Source organism: Notamacropus eugenii, chromosome 3, assembly GCF_028372415.1.
Source record: "Notamacropus eugenii isolate mMacEug1 chromosome 3, mMacEug1.pri_v2, whole genome shotgun sequence".
Taxonomy (NCBI): domain Eukaryota; kingdom Metazoa; phylum Chordata; class Mammalia; order Diprotodontia; family Macropodidae; genus Notamacropus; species Notamacropus eugenii.
In genome coordinates, this window is record NC_092874.1 from 294,871,612 (window position 1) to 294,899,536 (window position 27,925).

Genomic DNA, 27,925 nt, shown 5'->3' on the forward strand with positions numbered 1-27,925 from the left:
TGAGAAAGAAGAAGGAGAAAGGCCTTTATTGAGGTTTACATTGTATTAAAGAAGGGGGTGCTGTGCAGACCCTTCCCACACCCACTTCCTTCACTCCAGCTTGAAGGAGGTGAGGTGGATTCCCCCCTTCACACAGAAGTAGGGGAGGTGGCTGTGCCTCCCACGGTTGGGGAATTTCACCTGGTGACCGTCGGGAAGTTTCACCTGAAATTCATCTTCCTCAAAGGTCATGATCAGCTGTGGAGAAGGGAGAAAAGAGAGAAAAACAGGGGGGGAGGGTTTATCTAAGAATCCCAATGAAGCAAAAGACCAGAGGTGGATCCTAACTAAGTCTAGAAGGAGGCCATGTGAGTCCAATCCATTTATATACAGATGAGGCAACTGAGGCCAAGTGAAGTGATTTGTCCAAGGACACACAGAGTAAAGTCAGATATTCTCCAACTCCAGAACCAATGTTCTCGCCACCATATCATTCACTGTGGTCTGCTAGGACTGGCAAGTAGAGGTGGGGTTTGGGAGATGAGACAGCAGCTATTTCCTCCTAAATAACAGGAAGACTTGTCTTCCCGAGTTCAAATCCAGCCTCAGACACTTACTAGCTATGTGACCCTGGGAGGATCACTTCCCTCTGTATGCCTCAGTTTCCTCATTTGTCAAATGAGCTGGAGAAAGAAGTGGCAAACCACCCCAGTATTTCTGCCAAGAGAATCCCCAATGGAATCACAAAGACTTGGACATGACTAAACAAAAAGCAGCATGGATCTACTGGGGTGAGCATTGTATTTGGACCTAGACATGAACCTCAGCACTGCCCTCACTGGCTGTGTGACACTAGGGAGGTCCCTTTCTGTCTCTGGGCCTCAGTTCTCTCACCTGTAAAATGAGGGGGGTGGGTAATGTTCCCTTCCAGCTCTAAGGACTGAGATTCTAATAGTTCAAACTTCTGCAGGGCCCTTCAGGTTTGTGTAGTCTCCCCTCAGTCCACAAGCACTTATTCTACGGAGCACTGTGCTGAGGGGTGGTCCTTTCTGTTCAAGGAAACAAAAAGTCCATGCCTCTAATCCAATTCCTTCATTTTATTGATAAAGGAACTAACCCAGGTAGGGGAAGCCATTTGCCCAAGGTCACACAGCAAGAGAGTGATGAAGTCTCCCAAGTACCAAATCTTGAGCTCTTTCCACACTGTGTCCTGTGGAACCTGAGTCATTCAGCCCTTCATCTTTGATAATCTTATCAGTATCAGGGCTTGTTAGCACTTGAAGGTGTCTAAATAGGCTTCACACAATATATTTACTTTCACCAATCGCCCTGTTCCAGAGGTATCATGGGCCTTATCCTCCCCATTTTACAAAGAAGAAAACTGATTCCACAGTGAAATATGCAAGGTTACCTAGCCAGTGTCAGGGTGGGATTGAGACCCAGGCCCCTCTCGCTCCCAGATCCACAGCAGCTTGTGGCATTAGCCAACCCTGCCTTTCCTCCTAGACCTGTCACATGCCCCCACACCCATTCCACAAGCTCACTTTTATCTCCATCCCTGGTCTAAAGCACATATGATCATCTCGATGCTCCTGCTCCCAGGTGCCACCATTTTGGGAGTTGCAGACAATGACATTCTCCTCAAATCGAGGGTTGAAATGCAGTGCCAGATCTCCGGGACCACTGCCCAGGTTAATAGAGAACCTGTTAAGGTGGAAAGACAGGAAGTGAATGAGCAGTGTGGGCTGTGAAAGTAGGAAAGAAAAGATTTATCCTCAAAGGGTCCCAGAGGGTTCTTGAAGGCCTAGTGACAGCAATTCATTTTACATATTAGGAAACTAAGGCCCAGCGAGGGGAAGCAACTTATTTAAGGTCATAGGATTATAGACTTAGAATGGAAAGAGACCTCAAAGGAATCTGATCCAACTGCCTCAATTTGCAGAGGAAAACACTGAGGTCCAGAGAGGTTAACTAGTTTTCTAAAGCTGTACAAAGATGGGATTTGAACTCAGGTCTTCTGACTCCAAATGTCCCTGCGAAAGCGTGGCACTGACCAGAGAACTAAATGGTCTTTGGCAAAAAAAGGGAAATGCTGGAGAGATTCACCTTTTAATAATAACTGAAAATGGAAAGTCCGTAGACTTTGCAATCTATGGGGAAAAGTCAGTTTAGTGTGACTCTAGAAAGGCAGCCACCAACAACAGCAGGAGTCTCCCTACAAAGCCCCTGCCAAGAGGCACAAAGAACATACGGCGTAGTGGGGGAGAGAGTGTTGGACTTGCAATGATAAGACAAAGACACACTTGCTCACTGTGTGACCTTGGGCAAGTTCCTTAACCTCTCTGAGTCTCTCCCTACCTGACAAGGTTGACATACAGAAAGCCTTTCCTAAACCTTAAAGGGACTTGTGATTTCTTTGAGAAAGGAAACTCCAGGTGAAGGCAGTCCCTCTACCAATGGAGGCTGGCGCCTCACCTACAACTTGTAATCTAAGGGAGTCACCTGAGATGCTAAGGGAAGTGATTTACCCAAGGTCACACAGCCAGTAAATATCCTCAAATGTGGGACTTGAACCCAGACCTTGGAGGCCATCTCTGCCTACCATGCCACACTGCCACCTTCATGGGCTCTAGAAATGAGATCTTCAATATCATTAATTAGCTAGAGTTTGTTTTGGGAAAAGACAAAGCAATGAGTACCCTGTGTGGCTGAAGTACAGGGATGGTCAGGAACTAAGGACCAGAGGACACAGAGTCATCCAGGCCAATCCCACAAGACTTTGGGAAGGACCACTATACTGGAAACTGAAACCACCAAGACTAATGCTAGTGTCTGCCCTCAAGGAGGTCATGCTCTCCCAGTGGAAAAAAACCACACACATGAATGTACAAAATATGTATCCTCTCCTCAATTTTGTTATTATGGCCAATGGCACCCCGTGCCAGTTCCTCAGGTTCATCACCTGGGTGATCCTTGATGCCTCATTGGCGCTCCCCCACTTCATAATCAATACATTGCCAGACCTTAATTTTCCCATTTCTACACATCTCTCCTACAATTGGGCCCCTGTTACTTCCACCCCAACTATTGCTCATCATCTCCCACTGGCTGCTCTGCCTCACCTCTCACCTCTCCAATCCATCCTCCACCCAGAGGCCAATGTGGCTTTCCTAAAACCTGGGCTGGACCCAGCCACCACCTGTTCAGCCTTCAGTGACCCTCAATTATTTTGAAGATCAAATATGAAAATCTTTAGGTGGCACTGAATTCCCACCTGGCCCCCTCCTGCCTTTCTGGGCTCATACTTGACTCCCCTCCGAACACCTTAAAATGGGGCTACTTTTGCCTTCTTGCTGTGCTCACACACAGCTCTCCCTCTCCCAGGTCTTTGACTAGCTTTCTCCCAAAGCTTAGCCCTTGGCACCCTGGTTTCCTGCAAGACCCAGATCAGATCCCAGTATTCAGAATTTGGGCCTTTCTTTGTATCCCCAGTGGCTCGCCTACTAAGTGGCACACAGTAAGTACTTAATAATTGCTCTTTGACTGACTCTAGACCTCTACATGTACACATTGTTGTTCTCTCTCCCTCCCCCTTTCAGGGTTGAGGTTTTCAGTCTTGTCTTGAAGAGTCCTAACCCAAGCTCACAGGTACCCGCCAAATGCCTGGCTAATGGGAGGTGATATGTCACATCTCTATCTGTTCATAGATCTCTTATACAATTGCTTATCTATCACTCCGTTAATTGCTCAGTTCCAAAATTCTAAAATTCTTTTTTAAAAGTATTGCTTATTTTTGACATTCTTTTTAAAATTCTGAGTTCCAAATTCTTTCCCTCCCTTCAGGTCCTTCCCCATCCACTGAGGAGCAGGCAAGCAATAGAGAATTCAAGATTCCAGAATGGTCAGGTTCCAATGATCACAGAACCTGAGAGTTGTAAGGGACCTCCATGGAATCACTCCAACACACCAGACCAGTGGTCATCCACCCAGCCTCTGTCCCTCCAAGGAGGGAGAACCTACCACCACCAGAATCGTTCCACTTTAGAGCAGCTCAGTACTCAGCGTTAGGAAGTTTTTCCTGCCATCAAACCTAAATGGGTTACTTTGAAATCTCTACCCATGCAGCTAGGTTCCACCCTAGGGGCCAAGTGAAACAAGTCTAATTCTTCAGATACTTGAAAAGGCAGCTAAGTGGTACTGGGTCTGGAGTCAGGAAGACCTGAGTTCAAATTTAACCTCAAATATGTACCAGATTGTGATCCTGGACAAGTCATTCAACTGTTATCTGTCTCCATTTCCTCAAATATAAAATGGAGATAATAACACGTCCTACTTCACAAGGTTGCTGTGAGGATCAAATGAGAGAATATTTACAAGAGGCTTAGCATAGTGCTTAACACATAGTAGGTTCTACATAAATGTTAGTTATTATCAGTATCCACAGCAGCAGCATCTGGAGTTGGAAAGATCTGAATTCAAATCTAGTCTCAGGTACTCATCAGCAAGTTATTTAAGCTCTGTCACAGTTTCCTCATCTGTAGAAACTGGGGATAATAACAGCCCTTCCCTAACAGGGTTTTTGTGAGGATCAAATGTGAATATTTGTAAAATACTTTGCAAACTTTAAAGTACTAGAGAAATGCTGGTTATTATTGAAGACAGCACTCACGCCATTCCCATCTCCCCCACATCACCCCTCCTTCCCCCTGCCTCTTATAAATACTGGGTGCACATGGACTGTCTCCTGGCTACTTCCTCTGGACACTCTATGTTTGATCAGTGTCCTTTTCTATAAAATTCTCCTTTTTAATTTAAAAATAGTTTTTTTTTACTTTTGTTTTATCTGAACCAAGCATGTTCTCATTTGCTCTGAAGAAATAAGGTTGTCTCCCTTTCATTTCTTTTTATTTTTAATTAATTAGTTGATTTTTAGCTTTCAACATTCACTTTTATAAGATTTTGAATTCTCAATTCCCCCCTCCTCCTCTCCCCATTCCCCAAGACAGCATGCAATCTGATATAGGCTACAATATGTACATAACATGTACACCATGTGCTACACAATATGTACAATCATATTAAACATGATTGATGTCCTTCTTAAACTATGGTGCCCAGAACTGTCAGGATCCTCCTGAGGAGGTCTGATAAGGCAAACATGGCAAACTGCTCCAGTAACTTTGCCAAGAGAATTCCAAATGAGGTCATGAAGTGTCAGACATCACTGAAATGACCGAACGACAGCAAGCAATATTCACAACATTCCACCAGATTTTGTAAAGGCAATGAGCTTAGTCTGGCATAACCTATTCCCAGTAAACCCTAATCCTACTACCTCTTTGTAATCACCACTTCCCTTTCTAAATATTTGCCAACCATCTCTTTAATGATCCCTTCTTGGATTTTTCCAGGTATCCAGGCCTAGAGTTTGCAAACTCGGTTCTCTTCTGTTTTTTGATAATCAGAAGAATCTTTGTCCTTGTCTGATCTTCCATCCCTTTCCTGTTTCCCATGACCTTCCCAACATCTTTGTCAGTGGCCCCATCCCATCTTTCAAAGAGGAAATTCACCTGAGTCAGGTGAGCAGAATTCACCAAGGGCAGGTGGGCACTTCCTGACTTATCTTGGGTATAAATATCCTGTAATTACTGTTCCCACCATTTTCACCTCCTTTGCAGAGAAAGAAGAAAACAACACTCTATTCTGAGACTTTATCCTTCTCTGATACAGAGTATTGTAAATTGAACACTCTATTCTATCACTTGGAATTTTAGCATGAATCGAACATTCTGTAACATGCCATGATCCTGTTACCTACCTAAACTGAGGACCTTCCTTGGCAGGGTTCAAGTGAATTCAGGAGAATTTCCAAATAATCCCCATCTCCCCAGGCCAGCCAGCTCCCTACCCCACCTCCCAACCCCCAGATTTACCAACTCGCATCACCATCAATTTTCCCCTTCAGCTTTAGCGTCGATCCAGTCTTCATTTCCATGTGGTAAATCTCCATTTTGTTCTGCCCAAAAGAGGAGAGGTTTGCAATGATCTCACATCCTTACTTCACCCCCATCATGTCCCCGTCTGTCACTACTTCCTTGTCCCCCCAATCTCAAAGGGCAAAGGAAGACACCAGGAGCCAATCTCATACCAGGCTTGTTTGTGATCATTGCCTCTGCTCTCTTTGCCCTCTTCTCCATGTTCACCCCCAAAGGCCCTCCTGGCTGCCAGTGGTGAGAGAATGGATCATCCCATTCTTACCTCTCTGAATCTTGGCCTTCCTCATCTAGAGAATGGATATCATAACACTCATACTAGCTACTCAGCATCCATTAAGAAGTCTTTTCCCATCCCCTTACTTTCGCTGCCTTCTTTCTGTTGATTCCTTCTGGTTTCCCCTGTCTACATCTTGTTTGTGCATAGTTGTTGGCTTGTTGTTTGTGATCTCCTTGAGGGCAGGAGCTGTGTCCCAGGTATCCTTCATCCATTTTCAAAGCAGATCAATGATGTCATGGGGATGTCTTGACTTGTCACGAATTAGATTGAAGTGAGGCAGAAGTGTGCAAAGTTGTCAGCCTCACTCTCTCTTCCAAAGTCATCAAAGTCCAGTGGCAAGACAAAGTCAAGATGACTACTGATGGCCCAGGAGGCAAAGTGGATTACGATAATGCCTTTGATGTCTAACCAAGCTGTAAGTGCTCCGCATCACCTGCTTCAGCTACCTTCATGGCCCCTTGGAACAAAATGTTCTTATCTGCCCATTCAGCCAGCGGCAGTCTTTACATGCTTAGGGGAGACATCCCCTAACTCATTAATGGGTCTGAGGTCTGTTGGTTACCCTCAACTTGGTTTAGATTTCTGCCAAAATAGTTTACTAGAGTGTGGCCTTTAATGCTACAGCTTCTTGGTGCCACAGGTGAGAGTTGGGTGAAGGTGGATACACCAAGGGCGGATGAGCAGCCCTCACACCAGAGGTGCTAGTCCTGCCTGAACACCCCATACATACACCCCTATGTGTCAGTACCTGGTACATAGTAGGTGCTTGTTGATTTGAGTCAAGCTGGGAGGAAACTTAGAGGAGTTTTTTAAGTCCAACTCTCTCACTTTAGAGATGAGAAAACTGAGACTCAGAGAAATGAAATCACTCACCCCAGGTCCCACACCCTATGAGTAACTACTGTGAGGACTGCACAAGTAAACCACAAGGTGCCTAGCACTGAACCTGGTACAATAAACACAATGTTAAATTGATGAAAGTAGCACAGTAAACAATCCTTGTTAGGATCATCTCCTTGAGCCAATCGCTCTAAGGTGCGAAGCATGCCCCCTTGCTTCTTCCTCCTGGGGGGAAGGCTAAGGAGGGCAATCTGTAGAGAGGACAAAGAAATGAGTACTAATGGTGGGATTTCAGAGACTGTGACAAGATCAGATGGAAGAAGGAGGTTTTCTCTGTTTCCATTAAAGCACACCATAAAAATGACTGACTCTTCACCCGACACTGAAGGTACACAGACATCCCAGCCTTGGCATGGACTGTTCAGTCCCTTCTCAATAGCCTGTCACAGGATAGTCAAAACAGCAATGGATTTGAAGTCTGTGGTCTTGGGTGTGAAGCCCACCTCTTCTACCACCGACCTCAGGCAAATCACCCTCTCCTGTCTCAGTTTTCTCATTTGTAAATGAGAGGGGATTGTCCCAGATGACCTCAAAGGACCCTCTGGTTCTATATCCATAATCTTGTAAGCCTCCTCTGCATGCATATGCACACTTACACACACACACACACACACAGAGAATTTGAGAGTTGGAAGGGACCTAGTAGAAAGTAGAGACCTCGTTGGAAATAGAGATTGGTCTACTACTTACTTACTCCCAGGTAAGGTCTCAAAGGAGTTATCCAATGTAAGTTTGGGGAGCCAGAAGCAGGGAAATTAGGAAGTAAAGAATCAATTAAATAGTGAGAATTTAACAATTGCTTATGCAAAGGCATATATATGCTAGACACTGAGGATACAAAATAAAAATTTAACAGTCCCTGACCTCAAGGAGCTTATATTCTATCAGAGGAAACAACATGTACATATACAATTATGTACAAAATTTGTACAAAGTAGCTTCAAGGTAATTATTGACATTTACTAGCTGTCTGACCCTGGGCAAGTCACTTCCCCCTGTTTGTCTCAGTTTCCTCCAGTTAAGCTAGAGAAGGAAATGGTAACGTCCTTGTAGCATTTTTGCCAAGAAAACCCCAAATGGGGTCACGAAGACTTGGACATGACTGAAAATGACTAAACGAGAATTAATGAGAGGAGACTTTAGCAATTGGGGAGATCAGGAAAGGCATATGTGGAAGATAGGGTTTAAACTGAGCTTTGAAAGAAGTTGGGTGTTGTAAGGCACAGGGATGAAGGAGTGAATTCCAGGAATGAAGGGGTCAGCATTTTCTGCAAAGGCATGAAGCAGAAGGGTCTAATGGAAAGACCTTGTAGAGCCAGAGTCAGGACCTGAGCTTGAAGAATCCTGATTGCTATTTAATTCCTTGGGTGAATTGCTTTCCCCTCCCTGGGCCTCATCTGTAAAATGGGAAGGAGGGGGTTGGATGAAATGACACCTTCCAGCTTTCAATCAATGATCCTTTAGGATGAGGGCCACCTTCTCACTCCTTCTCCCATTGGACCCTCACAACCCTTTCTTAGAGATAGACCAGGCAGGAGGGCAGCCCACAAAAGCTTGGTGACTTGTCCACTACACAGGGTAATATTGTGGAAGGACTTGGACTGGCACCCAGGTGTCCTGATGCCTAATCCAGGGTCCTTTCCATGATCAAATACACCTAGGATTGGCAAGGCAGGAGGAGGATGGGGAGACTCAAAGGAAGACAGATAAATGAGGCAGAGGAAAAGTGAGAGCCCTCCCCACCCCAGCTTTGAGGTTACCTCTGACATCTTTCTTACAGATCAAGTAGTGACTGGAGGATGCTGTTTGCAGTAACTTGGGGAGATCTGCTCTGAGCCCCACAAGTAGCAAGGAGCTTTTAGTTCCCAGCTGTCCAGGTAGAAGGTTACACATTAACTCTGGGAAGGTTACAAATCTGGGGACTTTGCCCAAGAAGCTCTCCTCGAATATCTCCACTTCCATCTTCCCCTCCTGAAGAACAAATGCACTATCTATGCCTCTTTCTTCCCCCATGACCCTGTACCAGGAACCTTCTGCCTACCCCCATCTGCCCGTCAGCCCTACAACTGAAATTTTGGGCATCTGGGGCCAATTCTGCAGGATTCAATTATTTAGGTTTCAATTAATTTTTAATCTATCTTTCCAAGGCCTTTTGTTTCATGCAATTTTTATTACATCATGATCTGAAGAGGATGCATTTAATATTTCTGTCTTTCTGCATTTGATTGTGAGGTTTTTAATGCCCTAATACATGGTCGATTTTTATGTAAGTGCCATGTGCTACTGAGAAAAAGGTATATTCTTTTCCATCCCCATTCAATTTCCTTCACAAGTCTAGCGTACCTAACTTTTCTAAAATTCCATTCACCTCCTTAATTTTCTTATTTATTTTGTAGTTACATTTATCTGGTTCTGAGAGGGGGATGCTGAGGTTCCCCACTAGCATCGTTTTGCTCTCTATTTCCTCTTATGGCTCACTTAACTTCTAAGAATTTGAATGCTATACCACTTGGTACAAATGTTTAGTATTGATATTACTTCATTGGCTATGGTAACTTTTAGTAAGTTTCCTTCCTTGTCTCTTTTAATTAGATCTATTTTTGCTTTTGCATTGTCTGAGGTCAGAATTCCTATTCCTGATTTTTTTTTTTACTTCAGCTGAAGCATAATATATTCTACTGCAACCTTTTACCTTTACTATGTGGGTCTCTCTGCTTTAAATGTCTTTCTTGTAAACAACATATTGTAAGACTCTGGTTTTTAATCCACTCTGCTCTTCACTTTCATGTTATGGGAGAGTTCATCTCATACTCACAGTTATGATTACTAACTGTGTGGTGAGACTTTAGCCTGAAAGGGCCAGGTCTAACTTTGCATCCTGGGCCATCTCCAGTCATCCTGATGAATATCAGGCCACTGTATCCAGATGGTTCAGCAGAGGAAAGTGAGGGTGGTGACCTTGCATAGCCCTCCTTCACTCAAATCAAAGTCAACTGCAAGTTATGTCATCACCTTGATGTCATGGTCCTCTTCGAAAATGAAGGACAAACACAACAACTATTTCTAGAAATAGCCACCCTCCCCACTCCTCTCCAGATTGAACCCTCCCTTATAACAAAGAAAACAACTAAAGAAAATGGACCCTGCCTAACAATGTATACAACATTCTGTTCTAGTAGTCCCCCACTTCTCCTGGACAGTCCGAACATCCTTTACAGTCAACAAATATAAGAAACAACACAGTGCCCTGGAAATGGCTTTAGGATCAGTGTCAAGAGAACTAGGTTTTTGCCTTACCCTGCTCATTAACTCTATGGCCTAGAAAAATGACTTTTCTGGGTCTCATCTATAAAATGAGACTGATTCTCCATAGACTATTGTTAGGATGAAAAGAGACCTACCATCATGCTCTAAATGTAGGGTGGCCCTAAATATAGGCTGTACAATATAGCTCTGAAGAGGCTGAAGATAGATCTCTAAAATGCGAGCTCACAAGTTTGCAAGATAACTAATACTAGCTAACATTTATATAGTGCTTGCTATGTGCCAAGCACTGTGCTAGATGCTTTACAATTATTACCTCATTTAATCATCACAGTAACCTAGGGAGGGAGGTGCTATTATTATCCCCATTTAATAGTTGAGGAAACTGAGGCAAACAAAGTATATGTGACTTGCCCAGGGTCACACAGCTAGGAAGTATCTGAGGCTGGATTTGAATGCAGGTCTCATGAGATATAGAAGTTATCTTAGAGATCATCTAGCCCAATGCCATCATTTGACAGAGGAGGAAACTGAGGCTCAGAGAGATGTCCGAAAGAATAACTCTTTAACAGGAAATATGCATATATGTATATATCCAAACACAGGTGGGTGGATAGAGGCAGATGGAGACTGAGACAGAGACAAAGACGGAGAGAGACAGAGAGAGAAGGGGAAAGACATGCCCACAAAGACAGAGGGGACAGAGAGTGAGGGAAAGACAGAGAAGACAGAGAAAGGAGAGAGATAGAGGAAGAGACAGAAGAAAGAGAAGAGAGACACCCTAAAAAATACCCATCATAGGCTATACTTGGATTTGGAAACAAGTACCACACAATGAAAATGACTACATTATGTGAATGCCTTTGCCAAGGACAAAGAGTCTGGTCTTACAATTAATGACTGAGGGTGTACTATATCCCTGACACTGTGCTAAGTACCATGGGGAAGATGAGACCCTGACATTCAACAAATTGAGAGAAAACAAGCCTCAAGCACTGATTGTGAAGGCTGCATAAAACTGGGTCTAGAGACAGATGATGGAGGGACATTGGGACATCTCCATTGCCTTTGAAATAAGCCATAACTTCAGTCTGATGACAGTAGTTTTATATTTACCAAATCTTGTTGATTTTACCTTTTACATTCAACCCCTTGTCACTATTCACATAGCTACCTTGCTAATTCAGCCCTTATGCCCTCTCCCGTGGGCTACTGAAAGAACTTTCTAACTGGTCCTCCTGCCTCAAAGAGGAGGGGCAGGGAGAATCTCAAAGGCTTCTGGGAGAAGGTGGGACTGAGCTGGGCCTTAAAGACTAGAGAGGATTGGGAGGGAACATACCCTTTGGGATGAATCTACCTCCTTGGATAATAAAATGGGGGCAGGCCTTTCCCATGAAAAGGCTGTCCAAGAGTTAACCAATGATCATCAGAGATAAGAAGAGGAAGAAGACTCCTTTCTCTACTGCCTGGCACCTGGAGGCTCACCAAGTGGAAAGGAGGGTGGTACCCACCCAGCTCCCCCTGGGACTCTAGTACCTTATAGGATTTATAACTGGAAGAGACCTTGGAGGTCTTCTTGGTCAATGCCTTCATTCTAAGGAGGAAGCCCTAGAGAGGGGAATTAATTGGTCAACATCATATAGCAAATACTAGAGCTGAAACTTGAACCCAAGCCCTCTGACACCTAAGCTTCTATAATAAGCCTCCCATGGTAGAGGTGGGGATATGAAGGGCACTGTGCTAGGTCCTGGGAGTGCCCTGAAGGATGTGGACACTCTCCCTACTCAGGGAGATTGAAACCCATCAATGCCCAAAACTCTCCACTAGGTCCTCCCATGAATTTGCCACAGAAGGTCAACCCAAAATTCTGGAAGCCTTTCTTGACATTACAGTGTGGCTATCCATCCCTTGGGATGAGCCTTATTAACTTCAGTCTGTTGACAATGAGTCTTGTTGATTTTACCTTTTGCATCCAACCCCTTCTACCTAGTCATATAGCCACCCCATTTCAACCCTCATTTTCTCTCCCCTGGGCTCCTGAAAGAACCTGGTCTGCCTGCCTCAAGTCTGTCTCTGCTCCAGCCAAATTCCTCTTTCAGTTGCCAAAGCGATTGCCCTACAGTGCAGATTAAACTAGGTCATGCCCCAGCTCAAGAAACTTGAATGGCTCTCTATGGCCTCTGGCATTTAGCATTTAAAGCCTTTCATAATCTGGCTCCAACCTACATTCTAGTTATACTGAAGTACTTACTATGTACTCCACCCCACCCCACCACACACATATCATATTCTAAAATATCACAGTCCCCAGGTCTTTGGCCCGCAGGCCTGGAAGACCCTCCTCTCTCACCTCAAGGCTCAGCCCTTCAAAATTCCTTTGTATGTAATTCAGGTTTATCTGTTGGTACGTTGTTTCCTCCCTCCCTCCCTTCTCCTAGTTCAACAGTGGAGGTCTATTGGGTGTAGGATGTGCTCAGGGAGGGCCAGTCCCTTTGGTGTGATAGCTGCTGAGCCCTTTTCAGGGCTCTTTCCATCTTTGGTGTCCACCTGTTCCACCTAGCTCTCACCTGTGCCTCCAAGAAGCTGTAGCATGCCCAGCGGCCACACCCTGGTAAACTGTTTCAGCAGATGAGTCAAACCAGGTTGAGGGTAACCAACGGTTCTCAAACCAATTGGTGAGTTAGGGGAGTGTCTACCCCAAGCATGTGAAGACTTCCTCTGGTGGAATGGGCGGATGAGAACAATTTGTTCCAACAACCATGAAGGCAGATGAAGCAGGCAATGTGGAGCGCTTAGAGCTTGGTTAGACACTGAAGATGCCAAGGTCATCCACTGCATCCTGAGCCATGGCCAGCCATCTTCGAGTTCAACAGAAGCTCTTTCAGGACAAGGACGATTTCATTTTTATTTCAGTGTTAGTGATACCTACCCCAAAGTAGGTGCTTGAAAACTGCTTGGTGAATTGAACAGAAATCTGTAACATCCTTGGAATGATATGGGTGTAAAATCACCTAGCTAGGTCATAGGATCATGGATTTGGAACTGAGCAGGCTCCTCCAGACCAGGAAGTCCACCCCCTTTATTCTCCAGATGGCACAGAGCAAGTGATCACTTAGTAAGTAGTTGAGGAAGGATGAGAAGCCAACTCCATGCCCAGTCTCTCTAAAGGACTCCAAGCTCCTGGAGGGAAAGAACCAGTGGCTCTTCCTTCCTTTATTCATAATACAGATACTCAAAAGACACCCTGATGGTTCATAGGCTCAACAGGATGCCAGGGTTGAGATGAGATCCACCTTAGCCAGGGGATGTTGTTACTCTTGTGTCCAGGACCCCTTGGACAGTCTGGTGAAGCCTATTCCTCAGGATGACTGGAGATGACCCAGGATGCATTGGGAGAAGGGGCCAGTCATCCTGAGGAATATCAGCTCACTGGATTCAGATGGCTCTGGGAGAAAGTATTTCAGAGAAAAAAGGTTCAGGCAGCTGAGATGCACTGGACAAAGGCCAAGGACTCTCAGGGTACTTTATCTCACCTTCCTCCCTCCTAGCCAACTGTCTTGTGGGCTGTGAGTATATTGGCCCATATTTCCTGCCTCTCCCAGGCTAAAGCAGAGCTGAGGCTTTGAGGGACAGGGGACAGGTCCAACAGGGAGACTGGGAGGAAGACCAAAGGCTCCTACTGGCTACCTCCCTCCAGCCACTTGCCCTCTGACTCTCCCAACTTCAGCCTTGGAGAGTCAGAGAAAAAGGAGAAGAGAGGAAGAAGAGAATGAATGAGGAAGAGGAGAGAAGAGCAAGGATGGAAGAAGGGAGGAGAAGGAAGGAAGAGAAGGAGGGAAGAGAAAGGAGGAAAAGAAATTGTCTCCTTTCATTACCGAAGGCAGGATTTCATTCGCCAAGAAGTGGGAACTGAGATTTATTAAACCATAGAATCTGAGACCCAGAAGACATCTCTAAAAGGAAAGTCATTTGAGCCAACTTAGATACTTGTCTCTAAGAGATACCTGACAAGTTATCATCATCCAGATTATCCTCCAAGCCACTTACACTGGGATCCCTGCAGTAACAGGCAACTCTCTACCTTAAGAAGCCACCCATTCCTCTTGGACAATTCTAAGGATGAGAGAAATACACACACACACACACACACACACACACACACACACACACACACCCTTTTTTCCCTTCCATTGAGCCAAAACCCATCCACTGTTACTTTTTCTCTCCAGTGTCACAAAGAACAATATTTGTTCCTTTTCCCACCCTCCAAAAAGATGTCATTTATCGCTCAATTCTAGTTCTGGAATCCCAGGATCCAGAAACCAGGATTCAGCACCAGGCAGGGTCCCTGTGGGCTCACTCCCTGACTCCCCTCCCACTGTCCTGCTCTCTGGAGCCCTCCTCCCCACACCAGCTCCTCAAACCTTGGAGTAAGGAGCTTTATTTGTCCTTCGGCTGCTTCTTGGCCTTGAAGGCAGAGACTCAAGGGAGATAAAGGTCCTAGGTCTAGGAGATTGTTTCCAAGGTTTGGATACATGTGTACCGGATACATTTTTACAAGTGTATCAAATTTTGCAGTGAAAAACGCTTGGAAAGTTCATCCAAATGTCAATTTCTTTCACTTTGTATTTGTGAAAGCCCTAGAACATAGCAGAGTCACCTAAATGATATTCATAAGAGCTTGAAATAGTCCCAACTATTTGAAGACAAGCTGATACAAGGGAGACAGGCAGGGGCTACCATGGAAAGGATGCTAGTTGTTAGAGTCTGAGGTTCTGGACGTGAATCCTGACATTGCCACTTACTACCTGTGTGACCTTGGGCCTTCACCTCTCTGACACAGTTTCCTGATGCATAAACGAAGCGATTGGACTAGATCACCTCCAGCGTCCCTTCCAGCCTAAATTCTTGTTCAGAGATCAGATGGATGCTCTTCTTGGCACAAGAAAAAAATCAAAGTGGATAAATCAAAGAATTGCAGAATTTGAGTTGTATGGTATCTCAGAGGCCAGGTTCAACCAATAATAGAAAGGAATCCCCTCTATGATGTCTATACAAACCACCATCCATGCTTTGGGGGAAACTCACAACTCCCCCAGGGAGGAACCCATTGTACTTCGTGACAGCTGTCATAGTCTAACAGAAGCTGTTCTCTTGTTGTTCAGTCATTTCAGTGTGTCCAACCTTCGTGACCCTTATTTGGGGTTTTCTTGCAAAGATACTGAAGCGGTTTGCCATTTCCTGCTTTAGCTCATTTTTACAGATAAGGAAACTGAGGTAAATTGGATTAAGTGTTTAGCCCAGGGTCACACAGCTAGTGAGTGAGGCTGGACTTTCTTCCTGACTCCAGGTGTACCAATGCTCTAACCACCGAACAACCTCAAGGTTTTACAACTTCCACCCACTATTTTTGGTTCTAACCTTTGGAGCCAAGTACAACAAAGCTGTCCTACATCACAGTTCTTCTTATAGGTTCTATATGAACCCTAAATCATAACCCCCTTGGGCCTTCTCTTTTCTGGCCTAAACATTCGTTTCCTTCTGCTAATAATCCTCACATGACATGAAGTCAAGGCTCTTCACCATCCTGGTTTCTCTCTTTTCTATAGGTTACCAGTGTCCTTCTTAAACTGAGACTCCAAAGGGGAATGCTGCTCCACATGGGATCTGAGTCGGGCATAGTCCAGGGTACTCTCACTCCTTAGTCCCAAGAAGTCATCCTATTCTGTTTCCACATTACACTGCTGAGTCTCATTGAGCTTGACCCTATTTTTACAGGCCTATATTTCTATTTGTCCTCTTTTACCTGCCCTTGCATCTTCTATCTTCTAAACACATTTTTATGAAATCTAAATGGACACTCTTTCTGTCACAAACTCTAAAAGTGGGTGATCACCTCCCTTAAGGTTCCCATCAGTTCCACCCCAGCATTCACTCTCTTTCAGTTAATGAGAACCAATCCCAATATCAAATTTCACTTTGTTGGTTCCTCTACCTTTTTAAGGATGAACTTATCATTCAGTCAAGTTAAGCAATTATCTGCTTTGCTCTTGGCACAGAGAGCTCCAGAAGAGGTTAAGTCTCTCATCATTGCTATATCATACCTCTCTGCCAGGCTTATGATCTGTTTTCCTCCTGTCGAACTCCCCATCTCTAGCTTCTTTCTGTCCAAGTGGTCTGTTGTCTACTCCAATAATAAAATGGCTTGTTTCTCTTTCCATTGATCTTCACTCAAACGTTCAGCTCCATGCTTCCCTGCTCTGTCACCTGAATTTCCTCATATCCAGTAACTTTATATACACACCTTCTTAACATACAATGCTACCTTACACTTACACACACACACACACACACACACACACACACACACACACACACACACTCTTTTTACCAATCCTGTTTCTTCTGAATATGGTTTACTCATCTGCAGCCACATTCTAAACTTGGACTTCGTTCTACAAGTCTCAGTGATACCTATGAGGTATGATTTGCTTCCTTGGAGGAAAACCTCTGCTTCCTCTGCCTTGAGCTTTTGGAAATAAGCCAAAGAAGAATGACCATTGTCCACACTATGATATAACATAATACAATAATATACAATTATATAGAATATAGAATATTTATATATTTATATATAATATATAATAATATATAATTATAGAATATAATATAATAAAGAATATTTATATAGAATTTTTAAGGTTTGCCAAGCCCTTTACATTTGATCCTCACAGCAACCTTGTGAGATAAGTGCTACAGACATCCCTACTTTATTAGGGAAGGGAATAAGCATTTATACTGACCTCCTATTTCTTTACAAACATCTCATTTGACCCTCACAACAACCCTGGGAGGTAGGTGCTTTTATTAACCCCATTTTACAGGAGAGGAAAGAGGCAGTAACGTGCCAAGAGTGACCCAGTTAATAAATATCTGAGGCTGGATTTGAACTTGGGTCTTTCTTACTCCAGGCCCAGAACTCTATCCACTGCATCATTTAGCTGTCTTGTAATATAATAATTATTACTTTAATTCTCATTCTCAGTGGAGAATGGAACAGCTGAGGCTCAGAGAGGGTTAAATGACTGGCTGATCATCCCAAAGTCAGTGCTAGGGCAAGATTTGAACCCAAATCTTCCTGACCCCAAGTCTGGCACTCTCTGTGATGGAATTGTTTGCGTAACCCATAGAACTGATCCATTTATACATCCTGGAGCATAGAAACTGATATGTTAGGCCTCCCCAGAATTGACAAGGGAAAAGGATCCAGTCATATGGGATAAGATGTATTGGCATCACTAACAGGCAAGCCTGGATTAATGAGACCATAGTTCTATTGAAATTATATAGTTATATTTATCAGATAGAATTTTCTGTTCCCTGTTCTCAATTTTAATGAATAAGAGAAAGTTTGATTTATAGATGAGACAAGCGGCCACAACCCAGCGACTGAAAGTGACTTCCCTAGGATTCTGGTCCATTATTGTTATTTATGGTCAATTCTGGGTCAGTGCTGACAGCCTCCTCCTGATGCAACATCTGGAACAGAGTTGTTATTCCCTCTCCCCTCCCCTCAGCTGTTACAATGTGGTGGATTTGCAGCTCTAGGAAAATAAAATACCCATCACACTACAGACCAGGAAACAGTGCTTGTGGGTGGATTGGGAAAGAGAGGGAAGAATAGGAGAGACAAATGGAAGAGGGAAGAAGGAAATAGCACCTAATTAATTGGCCCCTAGGGATATAGGGTGGTCTGCCCAGCAACTAGGAGCCAATGGTGATGAGCTGAGACAAACTGCCCTGAACCATTTGAAACCAAAAAATCCTTGAGATGAGGCAGGGGGGAACTGCTATAATAATCGTTTGTCTAAGTTAAAGGCAGCATATAGAAGGGGACAGGGAGGCTGGAGAGCCAGAGTCCAATACAAGGAACTTTGGCTTGCTCGAGCCAGGGCAGGTCTCAGGACTGTACTCTTTCCTTCCTATTTTCAGTGGATCAGTGTCAGAGGGGTGTCATTCCCCACCTCCCAGGTCATGCCAAAGTAGGAAAGAGATGAGGCTGCCAGGCAGCGAGAAGATGCTGGGTCTAAAGCTGGAAAGGATGGATGTCACAGGCCAGCCAGCGCAAGCCCCTCATTTTACAGAAGAGGAAACTGAGGCCCGGGGAATGTAAGGGACTTTCTCAAGGTCACAGGGGTGGTGACAGGGGTGGGATTCAAGCCCAGGTCCTCTGACTCCAGAGCCAAGGTTCCTTCCAACGTACCACCTATCACCGCAATCTAGGTAAGGTGAGAAAAGGAAACGGGGTGGGTGGGGGGGCGCCAAGGATTGGTTCTGAGCATACTCAGTTGGAAGTGAGCGGTTGGGGATCCCCCATACACGTGCGAGTGTTGGAAGCTCTAGACTGCAGCACCACCTGCTGACCTATGCCGGTAATGCGCCCTGATCAATTTCTCTAGTGGACCCTCCCAGTGCCTGTACACTGTGTATACAGGATAGTAGCCTTTGCTTGTGGGGTACATGCCTTTAGATTCTCTTTACTTCTTCTGACTTCACTCTTTCTGCCTGTGGCACACCCATTTACCCTGCCTCCCGCTTTCTTAGTGCTGAAGTTCTCGTTTTTTACCACCTGCTTTGATACAATCTATCATGCCTTTCTACTCACAGTTCAAATCCCTTGCAAAATACAATTTCCCAGACACCATGAAATATTTTGCTTCTCCATTTTGGCATGCAAGAGATTGCAGTGCGGACTAACATTCCATTAATTTGTCTTTCCTTAAAGGGAAAGATAATTGCAGATGGGGAAACTGAGGCCCAGACAGGGGGAAGTAATGTCAGAGAATTATAGGATTTAAGAGAATGAAGAGACCTCAGTAGCCACTTAATCTAAACCACACCAGGAAAGAAAACCCCAGTAGAATTTACTTGTCAAACAGTCATTCAGCTACATCCTGAAGACCTCCAATGAGGACTTCCCCTCCCTTCCTGAGGCAGCCCGGTCCACATCAGAACTGCCCTGATCACAAGGTTTGTCCTGGCTTCAAGCCTCAATTGCCCTCTTTGCAATTTCCACTTACAGGGAGTTGAGAAAGATGAGAATTTTTAAACTATTATTATTTACTTAACAAAGATCTATTTTCTTTCCCTCTTATCTCCCCCTTCCCCATTAAATAAAGAAAAGAAAAAACAAAACCCTTTGTTACAAAAATGTTTAATCAAAAAAAAACACTCCTTCATTGGCCCTGTCCAAGAAAAAAGAATAAGCTGCAATCTGCACCCTGAGCTCACCACCTCTCTGTCTAGAGGTGGACAGTGCATAAGGGATAAGAAAATGATGAAGAGACCATCATATTTGGAGACTGAGAGATCAGTGATTATCTTGAAGAGGAAGGTTTTAGTAGAGAAATGAGGTCAGAAGCCAGACTGCAAAGGGCTGAGAGGAGAAATAGAGGCAAGGAGTGCAGTTAACTTTTTTCCAGGGAGGGATGGAAAGGGACCAGTATTTATTAAGCACTTACTTTGTACCAAGAGTTTTATAAACACTAATCTCATTTGATCCTGACAACAACCCTGGGCGGCAGATGCTATAATCACCTTCCCCCCCGCCACTACCACCAGAATCATGTATTGATCGCATTCAATGCATTTGGCTCCTCATTTTGAACAAGGAGAATATACCCACTCCTCATCTGGCTGCCAGAGGCAATTGATCTGCCCCTTGTAACTGGTCTTTATCAATGGGATAAGGGAAGTCTGGGGTGGTCTAGGAACTTCCTTCCTCTTACTAACTCTCCTAGCACAGGGTGGGCAGGCTGAGTGGAGAGTAATTTCCTGAAGGAAGTACGAATGGATTCAGTTCCTCCCAAACTCAGATGAATATCTTCCTTTCCTGTTCCCCTCCCTCCTTTTCCCACTCCTATGGAACTTGGACTCAGGGTCCCAGGGTCCTAGAGGGTTGAGGAAGAGAAGGTTAGAGGGTACTGAAGGGTGGGGGAAGAGAACTGTTGGTGCTAAAAGCAGGAGCTGGCACAGGTAGGACAGTGGCGGGGGGGAGGGGCAGGGGGCAGAGGAGGATGAAAAGAGCTCAGTTTGGGGCCTAGCATATCATTCCATCACATACACACACATATACATATATGGGGCAGCTAGGTGGCTGGAGTCAGGAAGACATGAGTTCAAATCTGGCCTCAGACACTAGCTGCATGACCCTGGACAAATCACTTAACCCTGCTTGCCTCAGTTTCCTCATCTGTAAAATGAGCTGAAGAAGGAAATGGCCAACCTCACCAGTATCTTTGCCAAAAAAAAAAAAACAAACAAACAAACCTCAAATGGGGCCATGAAGAGTTGGATGCTATTGAAACAACTCAACAACAATGACAAAAAAGTGAAGACATGAACGAATGAAAAAAAAGTATTAATTAAGCACTTGCTCTGTACAGACAAACTGTGCTAAGTGCTAGAGATACAAGTAATAAGGACAGGTCCTTTCCTCAGAGAGTTTGCACTCTAACATCCCCAGCCATGATGGTGACTCTGGCCAGGATGTGGCAAGATGAAAGCACCAGGGAACAACACAGATGAAGCCAAAAGCTAGAAAGAGCTCACCACACAAAATCACATGGCTCTTTTGGAGATGGCTGAGTTGTAATGGATTTTTCAAGGGTCATTTTGTACCTCTGTATTCCTGTGTTTAGAGAGAAAATATCCTTCCAAAGGCTCATTTGAGAAGGACGGCGGGCATTCTTTGTCTAGTTCAGGGGTTCTTAAATTGATTTCTGAGGGTCTGTGAAAAAAACATCTTTGTTTTCACTAACCTCTAGGTGAAATTTAGCATTTCCTTCAAATGCTTAAAAACATGATTCTGAGAAAGGGTCCACATGCTTCCCCAGACTGCCAGAGGGATCCATGATACAGAAAATGGTTAAAGACCCCAGACTAGTTTTCCAATTTTGACTTCTTTCTTTGTGTTGTTTCTCAGATGCTGCATTGGAGCATTTTGGCTTTTTTCCTCTGTGGCATTTGATTTAATGACCAAAATGCTACCTAGAGTCTCCCCTCCTGGGTCACTCACAGACATCAAATTCTCTGAAAGATCAGCCAAAAGCTTCCTTTGACACTCTAAGCATAAATGGTATCAGACAGGGAGATCAATGCATGGGTGCCTCATATGGGAGAAGATCCAGTATGGAGCCCAAGAGATGGGGAGGTCCTCCAAGTGCACCTGATGACAGATACCATGGTGCTGGAAGTAACAGCTTTCAGACCACCGCAGAGCCTCCTAAGAGAGCCAATAGTGGTTCAGACAGTTTGGACTTTCTATCCTCACAGGCAAAAGCAAGGAGATGAAGAATGACTATTGACCAGACCCTGACAGGCAGGCTAGGCTGCTTATTTTTAGAGAGCCTCCAGAAATATCTGTAGCTTGAGCAGAGACTGCAAATGGATATTGAGCTGGGCCCAGAATCAATTGCCATTGGAAAATTGTCAAGATCTTTTAAGGCCTCTTTGTATCCCCAGCATTTAGCCTGCATCAAGTGCTTAATAAAAGCTTGTTGGCTTGACTCTAGGTATCTCCTTGAAACAAAAGTCCATGTCTTTAAACACCCAAACCTTTCTAGAGATGTTTGATTGGACACTAGAATCTCTGAGGAACTGAAAATTAGTCTCATTCAACAGGTGATGGAGTAGGTATGCAAGTACAGATTACAAACAAGGGATTAGTAAAGAGAAGCAGAGTAAAGAAGATGAAAGAAATGTATAAGAGGGAAAAGCCTATTAAGTGCTGAGAATATGGGATTAGCAGGAGACAGCCCTGGAGATTCATTAGTAGCTCATGATACTCAAAGAAAAGAAGGAAAGCTACCAGCTTATTTGGGTAGAAACCTATAAGAGTTAAAGCTCTTCCCCTGCCCATTAGCAGGCCTCAGGTGGAGTCCATTAAGGGAAACTTGATTAGAGGAGGCTTGTTTTATAGGAAGACCCACACCTTTTGATAATTGCTAACAAGGCACTGGGTTGAGAGTTGTGACTCTGGGTAGCCGTTCCCCAACCCCCTTTGAAAACCCAGATGTGGGTGCTTCTCTCTCTGGTCAGACAGTTTGTTGATCTATGATGTCTGTGTTGCTTATCATCAGACAGTTAGAAGCCCTGTCTGTTGGTCTTTATTTCTCTGTTTATATTTTCTCTGTTGCTGAATGTAATTAAAGAAGATTGACCCCCTCAAAAGTTGCTTTCCTTTTAGAAAATCAAATCAAAGAACCTGTCCTAGCAGGTCATCCTGGAGGTGTCAGGGTGCTTGCTTCTACATAATCCCATTGGTGAACCTACAGGAAGGCAGGCATGGGGGGTGATTTACACCATACCAGAAGCCTTTCTGTCAATCACCTTACAATATGTGCCCAGGAATCAGGCTGCTCAGCCAGAGGGTGTCAACAGTTTAGATTTCTCATGACTTAGATCACTTGCCAGAAACGCTGGACAGCTCCACCAACAATGTACTAATAAGCCTCAAACCAGCTCCAAAGTGCTCTTAATTTCTTTGATAACTTGATGGTCATGAGGTAAAATTTTTTTTGTTTTGTTTATATTTATCATTATTATTAGTGATTTGGAGCATTTTTTTTCATGTTCTGATTCACTGTGTTTCTTTTGGAAATTGTTCATATCCTTTGAGTACTTGGCTCTGGGTCTCTTAGGTCTGGGTCTATTTTCTATAAATCATGGCTATCAACTTTTATCAGGAAGTTTTCTCCTCTAGCTCTTACTTGTACTGATTTTTTTTCATGTAAAGGTTTCTTGAGTTTTGATCATCAAAGCATCCTTTAGGATTTTCTCTATGCCTTATTGATTAAGAATCCTTATACTAACCATATTCATGAACATCAACTCCTTCCATTTTCCTAACTTAAAAAAAAGATGCCATTCTTTTCATTCCTTCTGAATTTAGTTTTTAAGCTGTAAAATTCTGATCTTCCTAAAATTTACATTATATGTATAATATATAATTATAGAAATTACATGTCTATATAAATTATATTTATTGATGCCCTTGTTTTAATATCACATTTATTTCTGGAAATCTCTCTCAACATCTATTTTCACAAAAGTTTTAAAAATGAAAGTGTATGTGTAGGAAAGGGAACATTTCAGCAAAACCAACACAGAGACGACATCTGGCAATAGAAACAAAACCCCACACCATGCTGGTGGTTCCCACTCCCCCTCCCCCCCATACAGGGAAGGGAAAAGTCTCATCCAAAGGAAATCTTTACTCATTCTATTTATACTGTAGGCATTGGGCATATTGTTTATGATTCTTCCTTCTAAATCCATTCATGGAATTCTGCATACACGTTTCTCACAGTGAGTTCTATGCCATGTCTTACGCATCACGCACAATTTTGTTTAGCTTATTCTCCAGTGGAAGAGGACCGACTCTGCTTCCCATTGTTTGTTACCACAGAAAGCAACACAATGAACATTCTGGCATCTGTGGGATCATTCTGTTCATCTCTGACCTCTTCCGTCTTTGCCTAGTAGTAATGTGAAATATTCATCAATTATGAATCAATCATTTATTTTTAATCAGATTCTTTAATTACACATATTGTTTAGTTCTCAAAAATCACTAGGTTAAGAAGTGTGTATGAGATTCTGTGCAGGCTGACAAGGCATTGGGTCCAGCAGGCCTCTCTGTCAGCTAAGTTGGCTATTTTGGCACAGCTGAGCTCTGCAAATTCCTCATTTCTACTAAAAGCAAAGCTGTAGGTTATGGGTCATAGTGGCTATGAATTACCTAGAGCTGGAAAACCTCCGTGTCCTGAACGATGCTCACCTGTCAAAGTTTCCCCATCCTGCAGAAATTCCCTGTTCTTGACACAGAATAGCTCCCCATGAAGACAATGGAATGTCTCAAAATACCCCCTAACCAACCAGAAATCATAAACTCCCATGGGAATCAGTCTCATATTCCTCAATTTAGGACCAATGTTCTTCTTCCTGTTCCCCATTCTGATGTTCATCTATGGCTATAAGGATGCTCTGTAAACTTAGTGCAGGGTCCTTTGTACCAACGGAGGTGGTCTTGGACTCACTTTATTAGCAGGCTACAAGCCAATGCTAGTAAACAGATCATGCTCAGAAGTTTTGTCTGTTTCCCTTATTTGAACATTTTCCAATCGCTACAATAAAGAATCTTGAGTCCAAAAGGTACGGACATTTTAGTCACTTTCTTCAACTAATTCCATGTTGCTTTCCAGAAGGGTTCTATCACTGCAGCCCTACCAACAATACAGTAGTGCGTTGGGCATGAGGCAAAAACTCCAGTTGTATTCATCTGCATTTCTTAGGGATTTGAAGCAATCTTAGTTCTTAAGAGTCTGCAATTATTTTCAATGTGTTTTTATTCATATAGGATTATCTAATCGTAATTGAACATATTAACAACTTACAGAACTCAAGAGGTAAAGACAAAGTTTAGGCTGTAGTATTCAAGTAGTTTAAACAGAATAGTAGCAACTTAGAACACCCTGAAGAACCTCTTTGCTAAATACATTAGATTCAAGCTAGTGTGCAGAAACAGTAAAGCTTTTAATTGGATGAAACTAAAGAGGCTGGAGCTCTGTCCAGTCACCACCAGATCAGAATTCCTCTCTGAACTTAGACCATGAGTCTTTAGAAAGGAATTGGACCTTTCATGAGACTGTAACAGAAGGATTTTAGCTCTGGGCACTAGCATTTTAAAAATTATATTGGCACAAGCCTGCCATGAACAGTGAATATTTCTCTAGCTCTCATAAATTATTCTTTACAAAACATTTTATAATTGAATCTATAAAACTGTTTTGTGTGCTTTGGCTGATTGACCCCCAAATATTTTTTGCATCTTGTAGCTACTCTGTTACTGCCTCTTAGATTTTGTTATTATGTAGAAAGGCTGCTGCTGTTTGTGGGTTTATCTTGTAGCCTGCAATCCTGTTAAAGCTATTAACTGTCTCAATTAATATCTTTGCTGAATCCCTAGGATTTTCTATGTAAGACATCATGTCATAAGCAAAAGGGATAGTTTCGTCTTCTCTTTGTTACTCTTTAAGCCTTTAATTTCTTTCTCTTTTCTTACTGCTATGGCTAGTATTTCTACAACCAAATCAAATAAAAACAAGGAGAGCAAGCATCTTTGTTCTACTGCTGTCTTTCCTGTGAAAGCTTATGCTGTTACTACTAATAGCCGGCATTTATGGAGGGTTTTAAGGTTTACAAAAACACTGGGAGGTAGGTGTTACTGTTATCCTCATTTTACAGATGAAGAAACTGAGTCTGAGGGATGTGAAGGGCCAAAATGGCCAAACCTTAGTAGATCCAAAGAGCATTTATTAAGCACCAACATGTTGCAAGGTACTAAAAATACAAGAAAAAAATGAGTCAGTTACTCCTCAGACTGCAGTAACAAAGTCTAGTGGGGGATACAACATGTAAACAGGGACACAGGAATGTGGGAAACCTTTACAAGAAGATTAAATGCCAACTCTCAATCTTTCTTGGTTTAAAAAACAAAAACACAGTTAAAAGAAAATCCCTCAAAACCTTTAGCCCATTTCCCCTTTGCTCTTGGTGCCTGACATGTGGCACATGTTAATAAAAGCTTGTGGAGTGACTGACCAACTCTGTGCCCTCCAGCTGACTTAAAAAATCTGAGGAGGAGAGAACAGGAACAATTGGGAGATGGATAAAGCTTAACCAGAGAGTTTAGGACACCCTGACTCCCAGTCTAGTCGGGAAGAAGTGCCTGGAGCCAGCGCTGAGTGGTAGTAACTAGTCAGGTTTCCAAGGCACAATAAGATTTACACAAGTAAGCAGGATGATGCTAATGCCCCCCCAGGGGTCAGGCAGTCAGGCAATGAGCACCACTGCACACCAGAAGGCTCTCAGGGTCAAGCCCAGGGCTCTAAGAGAGCCAGCTGCCTCTCCCCTAGCTATGCCCCTGTGAGGGTGGCGATGCCCGACTGGTCAGTCTTCGAGTTTGGTTTGTATTGCCCGGATCATAGCTCTGCCCCCTCTCCCAATGAGGTTCTTCTCTTCAACACATCTTAATTTCTCTGCCCTGGGGAAATTTCTGCCTGGGGCAGGGACGGGGGGAGGGCTGCAGTCCTGATCCTGGCTATCTCTCCAGGCCACCGTCAGTTCCTCCTCTCCTCCATCTGCTTGCCATCTTGGAGTCCTTGAAGTAAAAAATGTTTGAGGACGTACCCCCTAATGTACCTGTAACAGCCCTTGGGGGTGAAAAGGAGAGCTGACTGACTACAAAACTGGATGCAAATTCCTCCAGGGTGACTCTCCCTGAAAGGCAGAAGACACTGATAGGCGCCCTGGATGGGAGCATGCCAGATGAAGGAGAAATCTGCGAAGAAGACTGAGGGAAGGAGGAGACACCTGCAAAGCAGCCCTGCCAAGAGGCTGCATGGAAAGTAAAAGCCTAGTTGGGAAGGGTAACAGGAGAAGCCTGACCCTGTCCCCAGATCCAGGGCCATGGGGGAGGGTGGGTTGCTGTGCCAAACCTGGGAGAAGTGGGAATGTCTGCCAGTCTGTTTCCTCATCGCCATCCTCATCGTCATCATCACCTTCATCCCCACCATCATCACCACCATTTCTACAGCATTGTAAGGACTGCAAAGCCCTTTACAAATTTTATCTCACTTGATTCTTACAACCACCTGGGGAGGGTGTTGCTATTACTATCTCCATTTTACAGATGGGGAAACTGAGGCAGGCAGCAGGGATATGACTTGCCCAGGGTCACACAGCTAGTCTGTCAGAGGCCAAACTCGACCTCGGGTCTTCCTGACTCCACCCCTAGACCAACGCCCCGCCCCCTTACACGGAACTATGGCTAGCTGCCAACGTTACTGATGAAAAAGCGATGAACGCTGGGTATGAGTGACGGGCCGCAGGGAAAGTGGCCGGACTCGGGTTCAAAGTCTGCCTTTGCCACTTGACAGCTGTGTTACTTTGGGTGGGTCACTAAGCCTCCCTAGGCCTCGGTTTCCCCAGCTGTAAGAGGAAGAGACTGGACCGAATCGGCCTCCAGGGGCCGTCTCTGGGGTCCGGATCTTTCCACGCGATGCTACGTCAGAGGACTCCGGTGGCGACGTCATGGCCTCTTTAGGAAGCCCCACCCCCGCGCTCTCCAACCGGAAGTTGCTACTCACCGGCAGCCGGAAGTGCACCTGGAAGCCCGCATCCAACATGGCCGCCGGCTGCACTTCCGGAAGTGGCCGCTGGGGGTGTCAGGGGCATCGTCCACTCCCGACGCTCTAGTCCTTCACAGCGGCTGTCCATGGTGCCCGTGGGCCCCGGAACCTCCGCTTCCCGTCAGGCCTGGGCCGCCAGCTGAAGGGGGAGGCCGTTGAACGGCGGCGGGCACCTTTGGGGGGGCGGGAGGGGGGGGGGGGGAAACCGACGCTCTGGGCCGTTTCCGGCGCTCCTCTATGGCCGCGCAGGCGGCGCT

General features: G+C 44.3%; 1 protein-coding gene across 4 annotated transcripts; it reads right to left on the reverse strand.

The window, feature by feature from the left end:
- LGALS2 (galectin 2) lies at window positions 1-27,892 on the reverse strand. 4 transcript variants are annotated; one of them, XM_072655993.1, is made up of 4 exons: window positions 27,627-27,892; window positions 5,913-5,995; window positions 1,524-1,683; window positions 1-237 (listed from the first exon to the last, which is right to left on the reverse strand). In XM_072655993.1, exons 1-4 carry the CDS (start codon window positions 27,663-27,665, stop codon window positions 91-93), a joined length of 429 nt encoding a protein of 142 aa, XP_072512094.1. In that variant the 5' UTR covers window positions 27,666-27,892; the 3' UTR covers window positions 1-90. The 4 variants fall into 4 exon arrangements, with proteins under 4 accessions (XP_072512094.1, XP_072512096.1, XP_072512095.1 ...); XM_072655995.1 differs by lacking the exon at window positions 27,627-27,892 and adding an exon at window positions 10,554-10,714; XM_072655994.1 differs by lacking the exon at window positions 27,627-27,892 and adding an exon at window positions 8,913-10,036.
- Between the last annotated feature and the right edge of the window lie 33 nt (window positions 27,893-27,925).

Coding starts and splice junctions, on each gene's coding strand:
- LGALS2 (XM_072655992.1), bottom strand. CDS start 6,464: ATGGATGAAGGATACCTGGGACACAGCTCCTGCCCTCAAGGAGATCAC. Junction 5,996..6,335: donor ACAGAAAGAAGGCAGCGAAA/GTAAGGGGATGG, acceptor TCTTTTGGGCAG/AACAAAATGGAGATTTACCA. Junction 238..1,523: donor GACCAGGGATGGAGATAAAA/GTGAGCTTGTGG, acceptor CCTTCTCCACAG/CTGATCATGACCTTTGAGGA.